This window comes from Eupeodes corollae, chromosome 2 (assembly GCF_945859685.1).
Source record: "Eupeodes corollae chromosome 2, idEupCoro1.1, whole genome shotgun sequence".
NCBI classification, from domain to species: domain Eukaryota; kingdom Metazoa; phylum Arthropoda; class Insecta; order Diptera; family Syrphidae; genus Eupeodes; species Eupeodes corollae.
The window spans coordinates 142,057,919-142,081,228 of NC_079148.1; the positions used below are offsets into that span (position 1 = coordinate 142,057,919).

The window sequence follows — 23,310 nt, forward strand, 5'->3', positions numbered from 1 at the left end:
AAAAAATATCATATGAAAATCTTCAAAACTAAATGAGGTCGAGAAAAAATCCGGCCTGACATTTGTTTGTTTTACAGATTACCTAAATATGATTAAAAATAGATCAAATCAATCTTTTACAAAGAATGTGTCAAATTTATATTTCTCATTTACGTCAGCTTTATTTTTTCACCCATAATTATTTGTACGTCACAAAGATGTATAAAATTGTTCAACAGGTTGTAGAAAAACTCTGAAATAAGGCAAACATTTTAACTTAATCTTCAATAACTTTAGAAGAAGTAAACAAATTTGAAAAAAGAAGATTTTTTTAAAGATCATTCAAAATCTTTATTGAGTTTTCTTAGGAAAGGGAAAGGACTTGAGTCAACTTACGCGTAAAAGGTTTTCTGTGAATAAAATTTTTTAATCTAGCAATATTATTTACGGAGCTGCTGTTTTTGACAGCTCTCACTTAATAAATAGATTAACTTCAAAATGTGCAAATGTATTACCAAAATAATGGTTCTGTTCGTGTTACGCAGCAAAACCCAACGAAACAATCTTTGTTTTTTAAGGAAACTTTAACTGAGCACATTATATTTCGTCTTACAAGATTTCTCGATTTTATACGGACTTTTTTTATGGGGTTATGTTCATTCATTGATTGCTTCAAATTTCATGTTTTTACTGTTTAAATTTTTTATTGTTTAAATTTTTCATTCTAAAAAATGATCGAAAGGTATTAAGGCTGCTTTAGTTTTAATTAGAGAGTTACTTTACTTAGGTCCTCAGACCAGTTAAGTTCGTTGTGGGTACCTTAAGGGGCATAGGGCCTCTACTACGCATATTCGCCATCTTTTACGGTTTCCGGAGATGTATTTCGGATCCCAACAACTCTTTCCTAGTGACGCTGATTCCGCCTCGACTGTCCTGCGCCAAGTGCTTTTCGGTCGTCCAGCTCTTCTTCCTTCTTGTGTGAGTGGATTCTATTGCATTTATTGGCCTGCAATGCAGTCGTTAGCTTTTCGAAGCGTATGTCCAATCCATTGCCACTTACGTCTTCGTATTATAGATTCTATAGTTTCCTGACCTGTCCTTCTATGAAGGACCTCATTTGAAATACGGTTTGGCCAGAAAATCCTTAGGATGTATCTATTCATATCTATTCATGAAGGTTTGCAGCTTTCTTGTTATTGCTGAAGTATAACCTTCCAAGTGCTGCAGCCATAAGGAAGCACAGATTCGAAATTTTTGCGAAACAGTCGTAGCTTTGTTCCTAAGCTGTCAAATAAATTTTTGACAGCATAGCTAATGCCACTTTGCCGATGAGGCAAATGACGTCTTGTTTGGTTCTGCATGGAAACGATACTTCCAAGGTATTGAAAGCTCTCCACTTTTTCCACTGGTTGCGAGAAAATATTTATTTGAGAGGATGGTCGGGTTCCGAGGCTGGTCATTTTTGTTTTGGTGGAATTAATTTTCAGCCTCACAACTTCTGCTTCTCTCTCCACACTTGTTGTCATTTGATGGAGATCCATGATCCTATGAAAGAGTAAGCAAACATCGTCCGCGTAATCCAAATGCTTTAAATAGGATGTCAAAGTCCATTGGATCCCTTTGCTACCTGACATAGCTGAGCGCAGTACATCGCTTATCACCAACAAAAACAATATTGGCGACAGAATACAGCCCTGTCTGACTCCGCTTCGGATTTCAAAATCACGTGACACTTGGATCCATCATATGTTGCTTTAATAATAGCAATTCGTTTTTCTGGGATGCCTCTTCTCCGCAAAGCTAACCAGATATCCTCCCAAAGGCCTTCTCCAAGTCGATGTGTAGTGGTGATCAATATTCAACGAACTGTTAAATAATGATCCGCAGGGTGTTGATATGATCAATACAGGAGGATCCAGCGTGGAATCCTGCTTGTTCGGCATCGAGTGTGGCCTCAAGGTGTATTTTCCAAGGCGTAATTTCGGTTTCTGTAGCGGGATGGTGTTAAGTTACGAAGAGTGCTTATCTCCATAACCTATCCTAAAGAGTCAGGAAACTTCGCTCTTGCAATTTTTGCTAACTTGTGTATATTGGGATACTAAAATCATTGCCCGGGGGCCACCACGAGGAGGTAAAGCAAGAACCTCGACATGGCAAGAAAGTTGCATTGCTGGCCTAAACCAAGTTTTAGGCAATCACCAACTACCCGATCTGCCATACCGCAGGCACAGAGAGTTAGAACATTCACAAATGTCCATACATTTATTTATAAATACCAAAACACCATTTTCGACCTCTAAATACATATTTACGTTAAGAACATAAAATTAATCAACATTTAATTAACTTCTGATTAAATAGTTATTGGCATTTAGGGAAAGATATTTTAATTTTAAAACAGTTAAACATATTCAAAAAAGACTTCTGTAAAAATGAAGACAGCAAAACATAACCCCTCTTTTTTATCTCTATTAACAAAGGAATAATGAGCTATAAACTTAAATTTGTTAATATTTAAAACACAAACAAATTAATATAACAAAATAAAGTCAAATAAAGATTTGTAGAATCAAATAACTCTAAATCGATCCACTATACAATTATCTTATCTTAAGATAACGTTCAAATTTCAATTGGAATTATTATTTAAGTAGTTTTTAAATTAAAACTGGCACACGTTTAAAAAATATACGTCTTCAGCCTTAAACACTTATTTTTTTTAATCAACAAAATAATGAAGACAACACTCATAAAACAACAACACTCTTTTTGTTATATGGAAACATGTTTTAAAAATAAAACGTGATATAAAATATAATTTCAACAACAAAAATAGTTATTTTCTTTAACACAATTTCTGGGTAATCTCCATTTAAACATTATGCATTTATACATACACAGTAACATTTTCTACAATACTTATCGACATAATGATGGATACTTCCGCTTAAGAATACATATGAATATACATATTAAAATATTTTTAATCTCGTGATGCAATGCGGAAATACTTATAAGCAATGAAATATTAACTTCATAATATTTCATTTTAAACTTCTAATTAGGTACTTAACTAACCTACCTCAATTTTTCTACTATGGAACCTTGAATTACCCGGTAAACAAAATAATTAACACTAGATATTTATGAACATGCATTCACTTTTTTACCTTGATTGATGGATGTTTTGTTGTTGTAAATTTGCAGTTATTATTATTTTATTTATAAGAAGATTAGAAATCGCTCAAATTAACCTATTACAACATTTTTATTACCAATATTTTCCAGAACAGTATGACCACAGATATTTAATGAAGACCTTTGTTTTATAAAAAGCTTAGTTTATAATGTACCTAGTGCTTTAGACTATTAGACAGATTTTACGAAAGATACATTTTAAGAAAAAAAAGGTTTTTTCGCGAGTTTGGGGCTAAATATAATACAAACCTTTTGTTGACAAATAGCAATAGAACAACATATTGATACACAGAGAGTTAAAAGCAATATTCTAAATTGAATCATTATTTTTGTAATAAACTTCAACGATTTGTAAACGTTGTTCAGGAGTAACGAAATGGCAACGAAATTGAGTTTAAATCAAGTGACAGCTGTCAAAAAGAACAACACCGACAATATATTGACAGATTGAAAACACAACGGCTGCGTTCAATAGGTGTTGGATAGATTATCTTGGACAAAAAATAAAAACAAAACTTTCAGCTGTTCACAAAAAGCAAAAACATTTAAGCTTCGAAGTCAAAATTGTTGTTTGATATAAATTAATAGGTACGCAATAATTTAATAACTAAGAGATAACCTTAAACTGTAATATATGTTAAATTTTCTCTAAGCTCAATTGGAATTCAATACGATTAATTATTTACGTGCGAAGTCTCCGGTTTTAAACGATTTACCTTTAACAGAAAACTATCCGAAAAAAAACGAGGACTATTATGAAGTGACAATACCTAGACATAGTTAAAAATTACCTCGTAAAATTATATGCGGAACACCCTCAAATACAACTTCAACTAAAATTTTATATCTTTTTGTTTACCAACAAATACAAAAAGCTGAAACCAATTTTCAAGTTTCTTGAAATTCAACCATGTGTTGAATAAGCTGTTTTGTCAGATACCTACATACCTCAGAAATTCTTGGATAGCTTTAGATTCCTTTTTTGACATATCAGCTGTTTTTGATTAGCTGTTATTTTACACCTAAAATACTAACAAAAAGGTATCCGGATACCCTATCTGTCTGAAATTGAACGCAGCCATAAAAAAATGTGAAATTTGTGTTGAAGTAAAAAAAAGCAATTTATTTTTGATTTATATCTGTCAAAACTAAAATGTTCTGTGTTTTTGCGTTTCATGGGGCAAACTAAATTAAATTATTTTTGATTTTAAATCCAAATTTTTAAAACAAAAAATGCTTAGCTCGAAATTTGACAGCTCTACCGTACTCTTCAACATGTAGGTACACGAAGCTACACTAATCCAATTTGAGTTTTTTTTAGTTCCGAGGAGAGTCCGAACTTTCAAAAAAATAATTGTATTTCTTTTTCAGCTCTGATCGTTCAGAGCTCAGAATAAAATAATAGAGTAAACGGAGTAAAATGCTGAACACAAACAATTTGATATTTGAAAGCCGGGAAATTAAAAAAAATCATGGTCGCAACAATAAAAATGGCGGAATTCTAGTGCAGAATGTAAGATAATTTAGAAAAAACTAATCGCATATAGCATTTTTATGAATCAAATTTATTTCAGGCGTCAAATGGACCAACGCTATGACTGTTTTTCAAATCAAGACAGTTAAGTGCTCAAGTTGTTTCATAATTAAATCGGAGAGCTCTGAACATACTCCGTTCGCTCAGATTTGCTCGGTGCTCAGCTCTGAACTTAAAAAGAAAAACGCCAAATGATTAAAAAAAAACCCAATCGTGTTCCATGCGTCTCGAAAAAAAATCATTTTTTGACGGAAATCTTAATTTAACAATGAAAAAGTCTTCGGACAATTTTAGACTCCATCTGAAGATGCGTTTCTTTAAAAATTTTCATGAATCAATTTCTTTTAATTTCAAAATCGATGCTTTATTTTATTAACAAATAAAAATAATTTTGTTGATGCACATTTTGAAACACCTAGTGGCTTTGCTGTGGAACCACAAAATTGATACTTTTCTGATATATTTTTAGAGATTTCATGACGAAAACCAGATCCGTTTGTCCAAACGGTTATTGACACCTTCGGGAACACAGGGTGTAGCATTGTTCTTAAAACCAATCAACCATTTTCTGTAATTTTTTAAAATGTATTTAAAAAAATAGATTTCGACAAAATTGTACCATAAAATATTTGGTAAGACATTTGAGACAATGTGGACAGGTCATACAATATTGCAAAATCTTAAAATCGTCGAAACAATTTTAAAAAACACACAAGTATAAAGTGCAACCGTGAAAAAGGTGCGCTGAAAAAAAATACATAGGAAGGCACGCGGTAACGTGAACTATTGAAAACCGTGTTCACGTTATCGAAGTTGTTCATGTTGACGAAGGTGTAGTTCTTAAATTTTTTAAAAATAAATTAGACCTTTGTTTCATCTAAATTCGTGTTTTTTTTTATTTCAAATGTAAATGTACATGAAAAAATGTAATTGTGTTGCAATTAATGAAAAAAATGCGTAATCCTTTTCTGAATTTTGTTTTTTCTATTTGGCTGAAAACTGCCTTTTCCGCGAAGTCGTTTAAGTACCCTGATGTCTGCTGTATTAACGTTAGCCCATTCCAAAGCCTACTTGAAAATGTCCATTGCTTCCCTAGGCTCTATTCTGGTATGTGCTGTTTCCACAATACTGTCCTCGCTTTCACATTCGTCACTTATTAAAACCTAATTGGTTTCGGTGTCGTTTGGAAAATCTTCATTCCATTCACGGACATCAACCTAAAAAATTATCTACATAGAAGGGCACAAATCGAATCAGATGTTTTTCTGTATACAAGAGAAAATGTTCAAACCTTTGGATCAATTTCGTGAAAAAGTTCTAGTGTACTTTCCTCTTGAGAGTCAGAGAGTTGATTAGTAAAGTAAACAAATTCTTTCTCTCAAAACAGCAAGTGGGATATCCTCTTTAGAGTCTTTATCATTTCTTATTAAGCTTAAAATATTCGTCCACCATTTGGCTATTGTTTCTTTTTCAAGACGTTGCCAAACCGAATTTAAATAGCAAATAGCGTCTCTTAACGTCAATTTGCTTCAATAACATTAGTTTTTTCGGTCGAAATTGATGCCAGACGACTATTTCTGTAGAAAAGTTTTGTTAGCCTAATAGCATTTTCAACTTTTCAACTTTTGTTTAGGTTTTTAATTGTTTGTACAAAAACTTTCAATTCGATTTTTTTCAAAATTTTACTTAATGTTAACAACAATGTTTTTTGAAGATAAAAGTAGTTTAAGGCCAATATCTACAATTTTTGAAAAGATATTTGAGTCGAAAATCAATTTTTACCAACTTTTATTCATTTTTTTTTGGGCTTTTATTTTTTGTAAAAAAACTGTCAATTCGATTTTTCTCAACATTTTTCAGAATGTTAAAAACAATATTTCTTTTTTTTATTTTTTATAAAAAAACTGTCAATTAGATTTTTCTCAAAATTTTATCAGATCTCAAAAACATTATTCTTCGTTGCACAAAATTGTTTTGGAGATCATATTTCGGTCGTAAAATTTTGGAGGTGACACATTTTTTTTTTGTCAGTTTTTTTGATTTATAAAAAAACCGTTAAATGGATTTTTTTTTTTTCAAAAAATATACTTCCTTGATATCACGTTACAATATATTAAATAAAATCTAATTCAAGTCTCTATCGTCATTGGTTATTAAGACACTTAAGGTTCACCAAAATGTTCACCTTTTTTAAAATGCTATGGTAAAAAAACCGCCCACGCAATTTTCTTCAGAGCCCTTTCTGTATCTTTCTGCGTTTTTATCTGTAAAACATTATTTAAATTCGATATCTCTTCTGGTTCTTGAGCTATGGACAACGAAAAAAACGTCGCGACGTACGGGCGTACGAACGTACGCACACACGCACGCACAGACATCTTTCCAAAAATCTTTTATTTCGACTCTAGGGACCTTAAAACGTCGAGAAATGTCAAAATTTTCAATTCGACAATTAGGACCCATTGGGGTCTTGCTATGGGAAGTTAATAATACCTGGAAGATCCTTAACGGGATTCCCCATTAAGTAAAACGATTTGAAAAATCGAAAAACGATCAAAGCTATATCAAAGGCATTTAAAAGTTGTTCACGTTATTGGGCTTTCACACACTGTTCAAGCTACAAAGTAGTCAATGTTTAAACAAAATTGTCACGTTGGCCGGTGTTCAAGTAAAACGGTGTTTTTGTTATCGCGAGTCTACTGTATGTACACAGGCCTGAAAACCGTCGATATTATCTATTTCTGACAATGATTGTTCCAAAAATAGGTACCCTATTTAAAAATGTACCTATAAATTAAATTCATTCAAATAACTACCCACCTTGTTTACATTTTTTACCATCCTCCTTAACAAATGACATGGGAAATAAAAGATAGTGGTTTCCTTTCGTACTCCTACGCATTTCGGGTTCAATAATCTTTTTATTGCATTTAAAACCCAAGTTCAGAATTAGTGTCAATAATAATTGCATCTTCTTTCCAAAATTAAAAAAAAAAAACATCACAATAGCAATTTATTGCAATCGCTTCCACAACAGTTATGTTGTGACATTTTCACTCCTAAGATACAATACCATATGCCGGGATGTATAGTTCATATAGGTAAGTATGACTACAACTTCATCTAAATCCATAAACAGCTGCTCCAGGTCCAGGTGCTCTTTGTATTAAAAAAAAAAACACATTGAACAAAATAAGAACAACAACCGGCTGGACTTTCGGGCTTCGGCACATCCCAATCCCAATCATTGTGGCGTCATCGACAACTACAAGTATGCATTCCTTTGCCATCCTTTAGATATATCATTTGTATACCTACGATGATGTAGAATTTTGGGAAGGTTCGGTAGGTCTAAATGTTCCTGTAAAAATAAAAGAATTAAAACATAACATAGGTAGTAAATATATATGCAGGGATAACATGTACTATTTTTCGCACTAGACGAAGTCCATCCTTCGCCGTTCCATTGAATTTTGCGTTTTAAAGTTTTCAATTTTCACTATCACCCAAACACACATTCGGCTATCGTTCTTCACTTTTTACCACCGACCTCGGGACCGCCATGTTATCAAATCCAACATTTTAATGACTACGTTCTGTTTGGCATGCGCCATCACCATACTCCATACCATACCAATAAAATAAATTGCTGGTTTAGGCCGCCATCAGCAGTCAGAGTCACCACACCATGTCCTGTCCTACCCCTTCGCCTTCATTTTATCGCTGTACAATTAAAAAGTGTAGGATGAAGAATTGAAGATGCTTTAAGCCACAACCAACAACAACAATAACAATTTTTGGGAAGCCCCCCCACGCAATTCAAGCCATTCGCTGATGCATAGCGATAGCATGGCAAAGGCATATAATAACATCCGCTCCGTCAGCTCCTGCTCCGTGTACCGTGTGCAACCAAGAGGATCCTTTTGTGTTGCAACAACGATGTGTATGGTAGTGTGCATGGATATGCATTAGTATTTGTGTGTGTATACTACACTAAAAAATGTGTAGTAGTAGAGTATTCGTATTTGCGCGTTTGTAGAGCGGTAATGCGGCAGCGGCGCGACGGCATCGGCAACCGCCGCGCTTTGCTATAATCTAAATGAATATTTTCTCGTTCATCACCAAAATTTCAAACTCCATGCAACATACAACATACACACTGCGACTGTCACTGCAATGCATACTCAGTTCAATACTCGAAACTCTATGCAAAATGCAGTGCAACGACGACGCGACGATGCAATGAAACGGCAAAAGTAAATGCGTACGCAAGATGCAACGTATACGTCGACGTCGGTTGTGTAGTGGGCGAGAAAGAGTGTATTTTTGTTTTGGGTTCGTGATTCTGATTCTGACCATTTTTACGTTCCACTCGAGTTGAATGAAAAATTTTAGTGTGTGTATTTGTTGAGGGGACTGTGCAACCGACAAAAATGTCAGTAGCGTAGGGCAATTTTATTTTGAGAGGGGGCTGTTTTCTTAAACTTAAGAAATAACTTTAAATTTTACCGTTACAGGAAATAAATTTTGTATGGTGGATAACGAAGTAGTTTTTACGTTAGTATCTAAAAAGCTGAATTTAGTTCTATGATAGTCAAATATGAATAAAAAAAATTAAAAACCAAGTGTATCAAAATTTCTAAATTGTTGAAAAAAACAATTGATCAACATTTTAAACAACCTATTGTTAAGAGTTTAACAATTTACCAGTTAACAAATTGCTAAATATTTAATAATTCACTGAGGGACTGCAAAATTTTAAACATTTCTTTTCGTTTTGCTAGAAAGTAAATTGCTACTTAACATTTATTACAACAAAAAAAACGAGAATCCGAACATATCTTAAAAGTGACAGTTAGTGAAAATAAACAAAGCAAATATGCTTAAACGAGCCTAATAATTAGAATTCCCAACTGTTGACTGGACCAATTCATCCGCTGCTTTTATACGAACAATTGTACAGATGTCATATGCATTTGACAAATTGCTCAAAGTTAAAGTATCCATTCCGTGATTTTAACCTTAGCACATTGTTAAGATATAGTAAGATATCAAATCCGTTTAAAATAACGTTTATTATCTTTTAAACTTAGTTCCTTGCGAAAAATGGCTTTAAAATTTTACTTAATCATTTAAAATTCTGTGCTGACGTGTTTTAAAACTCAACACAATTGTAGCATTTCAACAAAGATGAACATTTGTCTCCGAATAATTTATAACATAAAGAATTCGGAAAGAGAATTTTAAGAATGGTTTTCTTTGCGTTTGAATCATTGAAATAGCATTTTTAGATTAGCATTTGTATTCCTTCAAATATTTTTTAATGAAAGTACAGATTGTACTTTAACCTGAATGGAATCATTGAAATAGCATTTTTAGATTAGCATTTGTATTCCTTCAAATATTTTTGAATGAAAGTACAGATTGTACTTCAACCTAAATTTCTACTATATACATTTAAATACATTTGTGTATAAATTAATTTTATTCAACATACATACTTTTGTTGCAAATAAACAGAGCTACAAGACATCATGAAGCGAATTTTCGAATTTTTCATAAATGTGTACATTTTTAAACATAAAAATAAAGTTCACATTGCATAAGTTTAGAACATATGCCATTAAATTAATATTGCAATGAATTTTGCATCAAATCATTGCCTTATATGTTTTGCTTCTATAGAGACCTTAACCTTAAACTTAGCCATAAACAATGGAATGTGGGATTTTTTATTTTAAAACTAATCGGATATTTGTTCCCGATTTCTGGTTTTAAAATAATTGAATTTAACAAATATCTACATATACTTAAGTACACATTACATTATAAGTGTAAGATCTTAAAAAGCCTACGGATAGACTCTGAGTTATTTAATTTTTTAAAAAAGATTCTCCTACTTGTGGATGATGGTTGATAATAAAATAAACAGATTTGATGATTTAATTGCGGTATGCAATCAAAAACTGAAATATAGTATTTACAAGTATAAAATACTAGTGAGACTTTAACTTCAATAGAAGCGAATACATTTTCGTTTGTGTTTTCAAATGTTCGTTAATTTTCTTTAAATTGCAAACAAAACAATAAACTTTGAAGATGACAAATTATGTAATAAAGGATACCATCAGAAGAGTGAGACATTTTTACTTCTTCTAAATTTCATAAACCACATAGAAACTTAAAAGATTCAATACTCTTGGTCGTAAGACTGAATTAATTTTACCATTAATTTGTTTTAGTCTTCAAGCTTTAAGATAATGTCTTCTGAGAATTTTCTTATGATTGACTTAATTAATTTTATGTTGCTTCTATTTATTGTGCAGTGGTTCAAACATGGTATAGTAAAAATACAAAGAAATCTTATATGAACTATAAATGCAAAAAAACTATACATTTAAAATAATTTAATTAAGCACATGACTAATTTAATTAAATTGTTTTTTTTTTTTTTTAATAATTTTAAAGATTATAATTGAAATCAAATACAATTTCTGATAACTCCAATGCAAATAACTTTTTGAGAACTACAAAAACTAAGAAAATTTAAAGAAAGAAGAATCAGTTTATAGAACTTATTAATATCAAGACGTTTATAAATGATGACACCGAAAAAAATCGTAGTTAAATTTGCATACAAATGTGCTACTTTCTGGCAAAATGGTACTAGGAAATAGATATTTGGAGGAAGAATAGTGGTCTACTTACTAACCAATATTCAATGTTAATAACTAAACAAATTAGTGCAGTAACCTCTTCTCTCAAATTCGTTCACTGACTTTTAATTGTGTCCCTATAAATTATTTCAAAATTGATTGCTTTAAAATTCATACAACTATCAATTCTTTAAGATTTATATAAAAAGAGTTCACGAGGATAATTATTGATTTGTCTCAAATATCACAATATAAGAATTTTTGAAATAACGGTTTGTATACTCAAACTCAAAGAAAGTTGCTGATTGTAAATCAATATTAATCAATAATTTTCTAGTTTTAAAACACCTTGTAAAAGGCATCCTAATTTTTTCTAATTCCTAATATTTTCTTATGCTGAAAAATTAGTTTTATCAATAAAAAACAATGCAATATTTTACGAATATAAGATACGTGTATGTTGTTTTAATATTTAAGAACAAATCGGGTACAAGAACAAAAATGTTTGACTTTTCAGAATTTCTTGTACCTATCTTGTACATTTTTGACATTAATTAAAAAAATGTTAAAATGTTATTAACTATGACACTTATGATTAAAGTATCCATGTTGTTATATTTTCTATTAAATTAGTTAAACATCTTCATTAATATAGTATTTAACTAAATTTTTTAAATATCGTAGTTATTCTCAATATTTTGGGGCTTTTCTTTGTTGTTCCCAATTTTAAGTTTTTACGCCTGTATTATATTAAGGAACAGTGCAGTAAGATATGTTGCTATCAATAAAGAATATACCATTTGAAAAAGTTTTTAACTTATGTATATTTTGAGTCACTAGACTATCATATGTAAGGCTCGATCGATACCTTTTGTTTTGTAAAAATTATTGAAGTAATTTTATTTGTAATTATATTTTCGAACATTTTGTATTGAATAACTCCGTTTATAATTGGACTTTTGACAATTTAAAACATTTTTTATTACATACATATTTAGAAAAGGGCACTCAATAAAATCACATAATTTTGCCCCCAATTTTTCCTACGTCAATGTCCAAAAACCCAGTCTAGTTGAAACTTATAAAAAAAAAAACAACAAAATTCCAACTCACAGGGAGCATGTCAAACGGCGCACAACGGTTGTATTTTCTATTAAATGGGAACTCCGCTTATGCGTGTTTTCATCTTTTCACACAACTCACAAAAATTCACAACTACGAACATCAGTAGTATTCTTACAATACTAGTTAACAAAAATTCCTTATTTTCCATCGCTAGAGTATACACTCGTATACTGATTTCTCATTCTCTCCAATAAGTTTCTGTCTTCTTCTAGACCATTTCGAAATAAAATTCATTCCATATTCCATTCAAACATATCGCGCATACACATACATTGAACAAATTTTTCCACACACAATACAACACAACGATGTATAAACAATCGATGACGACGGCAAAGAAAATCATCATCATCCATACAATCATAATCCAAAGTACATGTACACTCTACCACTAGGGTTGCCGTAAAGCAGTATTTTTGTGAATCTTTCTAACAACATTGCCGACAATTTGTGTTGTATTACAACTGACAGATCACAGCCAAATAATGAATGTGTTCATAGTAGCTCAAAGTAGCCCAAATTTGTACTTCAGCAATATTTCATTTAGCACAAGTGAATGATTGAAAAGCTTTATCAAGTTATGAAGCTTATGCATCAGCGACGCTATAAAAGAGTGACATTCTTCAGGTCTTAAGACAGCTTAAAAGTCATAAATTAGCCCAACAATATAACGTTATTGTTTTTAAATTTTGACTGAAGTTACCATATATTTTTAAAAATTTGAAATTGAGCTAATTTGTCTGCTCCATTAAGCGTTTTTCTTCTTAAGCTCAGACCAGAGAACTAAGCTGTCAAAAAAAGATCTATTTCTTTTCTAGCTCAGAGATATCAAAACGCTCGGAATGTGCTTCTTTTTTAAATCAGATCTAGAGAGCGTTCTATAAGCCCTGAATTACATGATCGAACTATTGGAGTGGAAAGAGTAACGCAGCTGACTTCAGGATTGTTTCGTGTGCTATGAAAGTGACAGATGGAACATCCCTAAGCTATTGACAGTTTATTTGTCCAGTGTGTTTCACAAATAAGTCGAAGAACTCTAATCAAACACTGCTCAGTGCTCTAAAAGAAAATATTGACAAATATTTCTAAATTTGGTCTTTTAAGTTAGTTCATGATACGGCAACCCTACACTCCACCACTCTACGTTCACACGACAACCATACCCGTCTCGCAACTCCTCTTACTCTCCTCACATCCACAACCTTCTCATCTCATACAAAACAGTCTGCTTTAACTTAATTTTTTCAATCCAACTCCATTCGATGTTTTCCATTTTTTCAGTTCAACGTACACTTCTGAGAAAAGATAGTTGTGTTTCGTAGTCTCTTTTGTATATTTATAAAATAAATAATAATTATTTATAAATTATGAAAAAAACATTAAATATAAGTTTGTATTAATAAATAAACAACAAAACCAACATAAAATATATCGTGTGTGATTAAATGAAATGTGTGTAAATAAAAGAAAAGCTTAATAATCGCTTAATCAAAAAACAAAAAAAGTTAAACAAAAACAATTTTTAATTCTCTCTTGAATGTCTCGCAAAATATTTAATTCATCATAAACCGTTAAATGGAATCTCATCTTTTGATATAAATTATTTTTTAAACTAAAAACTACTACAAAATAGGAAAGAAAACCCCTCAAACAAATTGATAATAAAATAATCTCTATTTTATAAATACAAAACGAAATAAAAGGTAGGTTTTTCTTTGGATTTTCAATTCGATTAAAAAAGTTTTATATTTTTTATAGTTTAGTGGCGTACAAAAGAAATATTTGTATTTTTTCCCATTGAGTGCGATAATAAAAAAGAAATTTGTAGCTATGAACGTTGTGTGTGTTCCGTTTAGTGTAAAAAACATGGCTGCCTTTTGCTTCGTCGTCGTCGTTGTCGACCGACGTCCGTCGTTTCGTTTGTAACCAGCAGCATCAGTTTTAGCAGTAGACTTTTTTGGTGAGGGGAAATCTCTTCACTTCCCTTCACAAGCTTAAGCAAAAGCAGCAAGAAGAAATAAAAATCAATATTCACCATGGTTGGAATATGGTAGTGCGAAAAAAGTGCGCCTTGGTGGTCTTTGGTCTATTTTATTCCATCTAATTTATCAAAGATTTGGATATAGTCTTTTGGCTTCCATTGGATTTTTATTTAAGTTTAAGATTTTTGAGAGTTCTTAGAGCAAAGTTCAAGTTAAGTTTTTTATGATGTTGGAGCTTGGAGGCTTTCTAGGTTTTTTGAGAGACTTATTTTAAAAGCACAAAAAACAAAGGCAGTCCGAAGTATGTGGGAAAAATAATCTCATTTAAAATATAAAGGAAATTATCTCGTACTTAATATTATGGTATGGCTTTCTCTCTGCTTTTGCTGGGCTGGCGGCTGAACTGAAACCCCTCGTTGTTTTTGTATTTATTTTTCTGTTATTTCTTATATGCCCCTCAACCCTCCCTTGCGTTCGAATGGTATTTGTCTGGTTTCCCGTTCCCACAATCGAACAGCACAGCTCTCACAGCACATTTATATATATATAAAAATTGTATACGGTGGTGCCAGCAATATATTTTTCTTCTGTATGTACTATTTTTACGAGAGTTTGCTGCTGCTGCTCTGCTGCTTGCTGTGTGACACAAAACAACAGCAAATTCATTTTTATTTTGCTATGTTGTCAGTTTTCATTTGAGAGAATTTATAATAAATAATATTTTATAAATTTTGTTAAAACTTTATAAAAATAGACATTCTTATCTTTTAGTTACCTTGATTTTAAAACATGTAAAATATTATTGGGAATGTTTAAGTTAAATTAGCTAATTTTCCCTTTTTCACAAACGTCAAACTCAATAGTTTATTAAAATTGACATTTCCATCATATTTTTGTCATTTATTTTAATAGAATGTTGCATATGACAGCTATACAGTAAAATTTAAATCTTTTGTAGCATCTTGAAACATCAAACTTTTAACAAAAGAAATAACAAATTATTAAACGGAAAACAGTTAAAATACCTATAAATAACAATAACTTGGAATTGTCTTCCTATTTCTTATAAAACTCCAAGTGGGAGTGAGATAAAATGATGATAACTTAAAATGAACCTAATCAAAAGAGAACAATTTGACGCCATTTTGTTTTGTGTTCACAATACATTTTCATCTGTCAGTTTCCACAAAATATAACTTAACGTAGGCAGATAAATAAAATTTCTTTCCGCCATGTTCTATTTTTTTCTTGATTACAAGCTTAAGTCTAATGTTATAGTTAAACTTTAAACTAAAAAACAATAATTATTTTTTTGTAACTGTCAATTTCAACAAAGTGATAAATGTCACTCTACATATTCACGGATTTGTAAATTACTAATCAAACATCTTTTCACCTTAAAATTTTTTGGAAACTTCAAAAATCTACATTTCAGGTGAAAAGAATTTCTTGCTACGGTTATCTTTTTCCACATAATTTAATTTATTTTTGTTTTTTAAAATAAATCTTGATGGGGGCTATGGGGTATACAATTTCCCTCTGAATGTTTCCAATCGGTGAAATTTGAATATGTACTTATTTCCATACAAATAATTGTTTGTAAGCTCAAATCTAACACATTGAAATAAAAACCAAGGTCCCCAGAAGATAATAAATTTCAAGAAATGATTTTGACATTGAACAGGTTCAAGCGACATAACGAACTTGAAAGTAAGGCAAGTTTCTAGTATTTGATTGGCCAGCTGCCAAAAAATTTGCCTTTCAATTAAGGCAACTTTCTTGGAAAGTTGACTGGAAAGTTAGTCAAGAGAACTTATGTCACAATGACAATTGATGATATTTTTTAACATAACTGAAAGCTGAACTTTATTACTCCATGAATTATTTACTTTTTGCACAATTCCATTTAATTATTTGTGTAAAACGGTTTCCTGTCAAATAAATAAATAAATTAGGTGCCGCAAAAGTCCGTACAGAACCAAGGACTAGTGACTTACAACTCTCCGAACTTAATCCGAACTGCTAATTTGGGAAAGCACTTTTCATGACAAGAATTACTCTTGGAGAATTTGTCGATTCCTCACAAGAGGTAGTATCCGCCGAAAAACTTTACGTGGCACAGGCAGGGATCGAACCCAAGATTATCATTCCACGGGTACTACTTTAATTGTCAAATTAGAAGAGATATAAGTAATATTTCTCTACAATACAAAATACAAATCGTGATGGGTTCGTAGCTTGCCTGAGGAGTGCCTTGTAGACAATTATGTTTTTGATAGTTTTTGTACAATGAAGTGAATATAGAGGTTAGTTAAGTAAAGTTCCAAGTTTGAAGATTATGACAGTTGAAAAACTAACTAATTGCCTTGGTCAAAATGTACGCTCAGAGAATGCAGTTGACTGCTAATGAAGTCCCTAATGTTGTCGGAACCTGCCCATTACTTATGTTTGCCAGTTTTCGAACATGGGACAAGTTCTGTAGAAAATTTATTCACAAAAGACCCCCAAAAGATAAATATGAATAGGTAAAATTACACTATTTATTTAATGATTATTTCAATTCTTTTAAATCATCAAAATAAAATCCTAAAATACACTAAATTCTCTTAAAATAAACAACAAACAAAAGATGATATGTCAAATTCTATGGAAATCATAAACTAAATAAAAAACATGGCCAGATTAAAATGATATCAATATTTAGATAGAATTATTTCCATTTTTTTTTTTTCTTGAGAACGTTATACACTCAACGACAAAAAAAACTATCATTGATCAGTTTTTTGGTTTTCGTCCAATTTTTGTCATTTCTTTTATGGCTGAATCACAAACACGCTTCACCTGACGTTTACTAGTTAAGCCATAAGAATTCAATGCATGCTATCACAATGGTGTTTCGTTTGACAATCGTAAGGAAAATAACGTAATTTAACGTAATGTGACTTCAAACGGAAGCTCTAGTTCAATTATCTGAACATTTGCTTTGTCTGACAGCTCAACAGCTGTAAAGAAAAGTCAACAAACACAATATTTGCTCTTTGGAGGGAAATGTCATTCAAAGCAATCTCGAAGCAGGCCCACCGTAACGCAGACGAAGCTGAAGCCTGTTTGTGATTCAACCATTACTATTTTGCCATAGAAGCTGTCAAAACTGAATGTCACATAATATGAAGAATTAATTTGTATATTAAAATTCGTTTCTATTTGTGCTTAATTTATTAGACTATGATTTTATTTTTAGTACAAAAGGCACTGTTAAACTAATTTAACCTTAAAATGTTGAAAGTTTATATAAACAAATTTGTCATAAGCTTTTTCTTTCCTCAAAAATTAATACAATTTAAAAACAAAACAAAAATTGTATTTATATGATTTAGAATAAATGTTATTAAAAAATTCTAAAAGTCTCCAATGTGTATGTTATTTTATTTCGCTGAGTGTATGTTTATGTAAACTTTATTACTCAGATTTCTAGATATTTGCTAAAAAGAAACATAACGAACATACTCATAGTTCCGCGAAAAATGGTTTAAAATCACATAAAAGCCTTTCACCTCATAACTCATAAGCATTCTTTTGTTGAAGATATTGAATCATTGATGCATCTCAAACATAAACTACCGCCAAAATGATATTTACAAACTTTTAAACCATAGAAATTAATATTTTTAATTAATTCATGACTATGTCTATAAAATTAGGTACCTATGTACCTACATATCTAGTGGAACGAAGCAAATGTCTTCATAAAAACGGAGCGCATAATAAGCCAGCTAATTAAATTAATTAATATAAGAATTGTATGGCAGTATTTTTCTTTTTTTTTCAATATTTTTCTTATAAACACTCAACTTCCACTTGAAGGTATCATTACTTAGCTACCTATAATATTTCTGTTTTATCTGCTATAAGTAGGTACTTTTGGTTACAGACCATAAAGGACTTGCCTTTTTTTTATAATTTGTACCAAAAATTACCCTAAAATCTCTTTAATCTTCCAGAACTCAATTTACACAGAAAAAGCAAATAAACTTCAGATTAAAGCTAAAACCAACATTATCCCTTATTTCTTTTATTTTGTGAAGATATTTGCTTAACATTGTCGGCCATTTTGTAATTTTGATAAGTAGGTAGCAACTATGAGGAATCTTTGGGTGGAGGAAGAAAATAATTCATCTGTTATGCTCATTTTGCCAAAATATATTCCTACCTGCTTTTAATGATTCATGTTCAGTGACAAAATATACCTTTCTTGTTTCTTGTTTTTAGATTTTAATATTTTCTTCAGGTACATAGGTAATAATTTGGAGGGTAACTTTGGTAAGAATGTTGTCTACCCTTAGTTAATCCTTTTTACTATTCCTTTAGCATGAATCAAGATATAACTTAGAAAGGTTAAAAGGAAATCGCACAAATAAGAAAGAATAGGAGCTCAGTTTTTAATTTGAAGAGCTATTTCTATGACAGACTTATCTTATCACAAGTTCCAATTTAATTCCATAACATCACAAAATTCTCAAAAAAATGTATGACGAATTAAACTATAAAATCTATATTGTCATCATTCCACTTAAATAAGTAGACTATGTCTATGCCATTCCAATATCAACAAACATCGATGACAATATTATATTGATTTTTATTTTACAACCACAAGATATCAGCTGCAAAATAGTTAATTTCCGGTTTCCCTTTACCCCAAAGAAAAAAAAAATAAAATCATTTACTCGGTTCGGCATTTGACTACATAATGTACATCCGTTTGTTGTGCTCATTTATTTGTATGACGCAATATTGTTGTGATACATAAAAGTATATACCTATGTATTATATAGGAATCAACCCCTTATACATATCTGGTCACCCAAAAAACCATATGTTTTGTATTGCCAAAAAATTAGAGACAGTTTTTAGAGTATGCGTATTAAACCAACTAAATTTTAACAATATTTTTTCTTTTTAAAAAAGAAGATTGTGTTGTGTTGATCTTGCAAGACTATGGTCGATTTCTTGGAATTTGTACTCGCAAGCGTTCAATTGAATTGGACATTGTACCCAAAACCCAACATATAGCTATGCATTGTTACTCGTACATATACAAATATTGGATGTGTAGTTAGTCTTTAAGTTAAGGCCCCGCGAAGAAGCAAAGCAAAAGACCTCACAAGGCATTTTCGAATGTACTTGTTTTATGCATGCTGCTGTTGCTGCTCTGTACTGTGACTGTGAGACTTGAGCTGTATTCCTTCCTTCGTCTCTTCTTCTCGCAATGGCTATTTGCCTTGCCTTTGCGTTTGCAATTGAACGTTAAAGCAACATACTACTATAAACTTCGTGAGCTGTGGTGGTCTCTTCTGTGCATCTTAGGGAGTTATAGCTCTGGAGTCTTTTATTTCACGATTTTCCCGTCCCCAAAGCTGTATGACTGCATACCTTTGGGCCCGTCCGTCCTCATCCTCGTCGTTTTCGTCTTCGTCTTTTGTGTTGTCGTGGTTGTTGTAGCCGTTGTCGGCTGGAAAAAGAAGTCGTGTTCAAGCCCACTAGATTGGTATCATTGATGAAGCCCGGGTGAAGAAGAAGGCGCAAGCGGACAATAATTGTGGAGGCATCATAGCATAGCATAGCAAAGTAAAGCCCTTTGCGCGCCGCGCGATTTATATATCCAATCTTCACACACACAACTCGCTGCCACAGTCAGCCAGCGTGAGAGACTTACCATCGGGGGGATTTTCCCCCCATCTATGCTCTGTGCTGCAACTGCAACTAGGTTCCACTCCTCTGATTGCTTGCCTTGCCATAATATAGTGGTGGAACATTCTGTGAGAAAGTTAGAATGGAATGCAGTCAAACTAGTGTTGCATGAGAAAAAGGCAACAAAACGAACACAAATCAAGCAGCTTAACCACAGAGGACGACGGGATACAAAAAACCATCAATGGATACAGAAATTGGTTGAGAAAAACCATCGTCGTCGTCGGTACAGATTTCGGTCCATAGTCCAATCGCTAGACTGCACGATAAAAGCAACAAAAGAACATAAGAAGCTATACAAAAAAAATGAGAAACAGAAAAAAACCTCTGGAATGCAGTTCTTCCACTTTTTGTGGTGGTGGGTTCAACTTCAAAAGAAGTACAAGAAGTACACTCTTGAGAATCGCTGGAAACTAAAAACTAACAAAAAAAAAAAAACAACCGTGATTTGAACGTTTTTCCTTCATTTCGTTCGTAGTGCACATCCAAGACGGGTTCTACACTTCACTCTGCACTGGTGTGTTGTGCATTTAGCTGTTTGCTGTTGCAGCTTACTGTGAGAATGGAATGCGGGCGCGATTGGAATCGAGAGATTCTATAAGAGTATGACCGACCACCATCGCCGCCGCCGCTGTTGCTGCCGCTGCCGCCATCATCATCATCGCCAACGACCTAACAATGAAAGACGAGTCTTTCGATTCTGAGAAAAATCTCTTATATTATTATCTTATAGCCTATTGCATTCCAAAAAACAGGCAAAAGGAACGGAAAGCGACAAGGGGTGGATTACATCTTTGTGTATCGGCAAAGTTCAATCGGTATACAAAAAATAGGTTTTTCTATTCGTTGTTTTCCTTAAGGAATGTCTTTCAAAAAGATAGGTACCTTCATCTTCTTCTTCTTCATCGTCGTCGTCTCTTATTTAACGAGTATAATCTTAAATAGGCATCTCTAATGCCCTATGCGCTGCCCTGGTTGGTATTTTTTTTTTTGGACCATTAATGAGTATTGTTGTTGCAGACAGCTAGGAGAAGAGAAGGGAACAAGGAACACCTATATCTACTCTCATTCTCGCGGGGTCTATGAATTATGTTAAGGTCGAATATCAGATGTTTTTTTTTATTGTATGAACCTATTCTTATTAGTTCTGAGAATTTTCCTATTTTTAGGGAATTCCATTAAGAATTTATTAAATGAGTCTCAGATCATTCTCATTGGATGACGGTGAGGAGACCGGCTTGAATCAATGACCACCAACGTGCGTTTGAAGAAAAGAATTTTAAAATATTCAAGATAAAGAATAAGGGAAAATGGAAAGAAGTTACAGTCAATTTATTCCTATTCATAATTGTATCATAAACTATGCCATAAGTTTAAATAAAGAACTGAAACTGATAAAAGAAACTTGTAGTCAAGAGTTATGTCCTTGGGTGTTATTTTATCGATTGGAGCACCTTTTTTTCTATCAGCATTTTCAAAAGTCCAATTATCAATCGATTTCAAATCACAAAGATAACGGTACTTAACTTATTGCTTACGTAAGAATCATATATTTTGTACTTGGAAGTATTTTATAACGCCCTGTTAAAAGTCACATTAAAATACTTGACTCCAAAACAAAGGTATAAAAAAGTCCACCACTCTTGTTTCTTGTTTTCTTTAGTAATGAAGTTTTATTCAACAAAATAAACATGTTGTTCTTATATTAATACTGTTTACATTAAGTAATTTATTTTAAATTCTAGTTTTTCCCATCGGTATCGGTTTCGTCTAGCTCGCGTTTGGTGCGACGCCTCTCGTATAACAAAATTATTGTACACATAATGAATACCTCAGCAATAATACCCAAGAAAGGCCACAATGCAGCCAATTTGCCCTTCACTCGAACGTATGTAAAATCACTCGCTGTTTCAGCTAAGTCCAAATCTGTAACAATATTACGAGCATGGCACTTGTACTCGCCCCTATCTTCCAGACCGGCATTCTCGACAATCAAAATGGCATTCTCATTGTTATTCTGATCGGGCTTCAATATATGACGTCCAGTTGAATTGTATATTGTCAAATTACCAGCTTCCCAATACAATCGTGGTTCGGTTCCAACAACAGCACAAACTATTTTTAGTTTCTCACCTTCAACAACATTGGTATTCGATGGCAATCGTACCACCACATTAGCCACTACACGTATGTCTCTCTTGGAGCCAGTATTCACTCGACAACTATAAATGCCAGCATCTTTTTCTTCAGTCTTTTCAATGATGAATTTCCTCTCGGGACTTATGATTTTATAACGACCTTCGAGTGAACTTACTTGAGAAACTTCAGTTCCATTCTTTTCCCATGTCAATTCATAATCTCCGGTTTTGGTTATGTCGCAATGCAGTATCAATGTTTGTTTTATGGCAAAATGTTTTAGTTGATGTTCAACGTTATCGTAATTTGGCACCAAAAGATCATTTTGACCAGCAATTAATGATATTAATGATAAAATTATAAACAATTTTATTGCCATATTAATTCTTATTTTAGTTTTGAAAAAGCACAGTTTGAAAAAAAATATAAATTATGTAACTATGAACGTTCCTTAAGTGAACGAACAAGTTTTATAATCCAACGATTGTGATACTAAATCTTACAATGAAAATTCTACAAGAGAAGTAAAACGTTTAGAGCTCTGTTATAATGTAGAAATAATTGAAAATAAAAAACAAGATAAGACACAAGAAGATATGCGTATTGCCTTTGTGCCTTTAAGATAAAGAAACTGGGTTTAATTTTAAAATATTTATTATACTTTTTAAAGAGTAATTTTATATCATACAAAATAGGTTGATGAATAATCTTCGAATGGGATTTATCTTCTTTTGAGGCTTTAAATTCCTTTCCTTTTGAAAATGTTTTATATTTGCATACCTATTTTATTTTATTCAATGAACTGCAAAATGAAACGCACAAAAATCAGATGATAAGAAGAGAATGATAAGTTATATCTTAACTGATATCATATCACTGAAATAAAATTTTGTTTGCTTAAACGAAAAAACCTTCAGCAAATAACATAAAGGTTTTTCTTTACTTATCA

The 23,310-nt window shown here is 32.0% G+C and overlaps 2 protein-coding genes and 1 long non-coding RNA gene across 5 annotated transcripts in view; 1 reads left to right on the forward strand and 2 right to left on the reverse strand.

Moving 5' to 3' along the window:
• LOC129944012 (death-associated inhibitor of apoptosis 1) overlaps positions 1-23,310 on the forward strand; it is a 54,570-nt gene that overhangs the window by 26,720 nt on the left and 4,540 nt on the right. The window contains exon 1 of one of the 3 annotated variants that reach the window (XM_056053137.1): positions 13,800-14,195. The exons of the other annotated variants lie outside the window; for them this stretch is intronic. The gene's annotated coding sequence lies outside the window, so the exon portion shown is untranslated. Of the gene's footprint in view, positions 1-13,799; positions 14,196-23,310 lie in introns of those variants that run through there. 3 annotated transcript variants of the gene reach the window in all.
• On the reverse strand, positions 7,882-9,080 carry LOC129944014 (uncharacterized). The gene is made up of 2 exons (XR_008781380.1): positions 8,138-9,080; positions 7,882-8,072 (listed from the first exon to the last, which is right to left on the reverse strand). It is a non-coding gene; the product is annotated as an uncharacterized LOC129944014 (long non-coding RNA).
• On the reverse strand, positions 21,867-22,998 carry LOC129944013 (neuroplastin-like). The gene has a single exon (XM_056053140.1). The coding sequence runs from the start codon at positions 22,738-22,740 to the stop codon at positions 21,967-21,969; it is 774 nt and encodes a 257-aa protein (XP_055909115.1). The 5' UTR covers positions 22,741-22,998; the 3' UTR covers positions 21,867-21,966.

Coding starts and splice junctions, on each gene's coding strand:
- LOC129944013 (XM_056053140.1), bottom strand. CDS start 22,740: ATGGCAATAAAATTGTTTATAATTTTATCATTAATATCATTAATTGCT.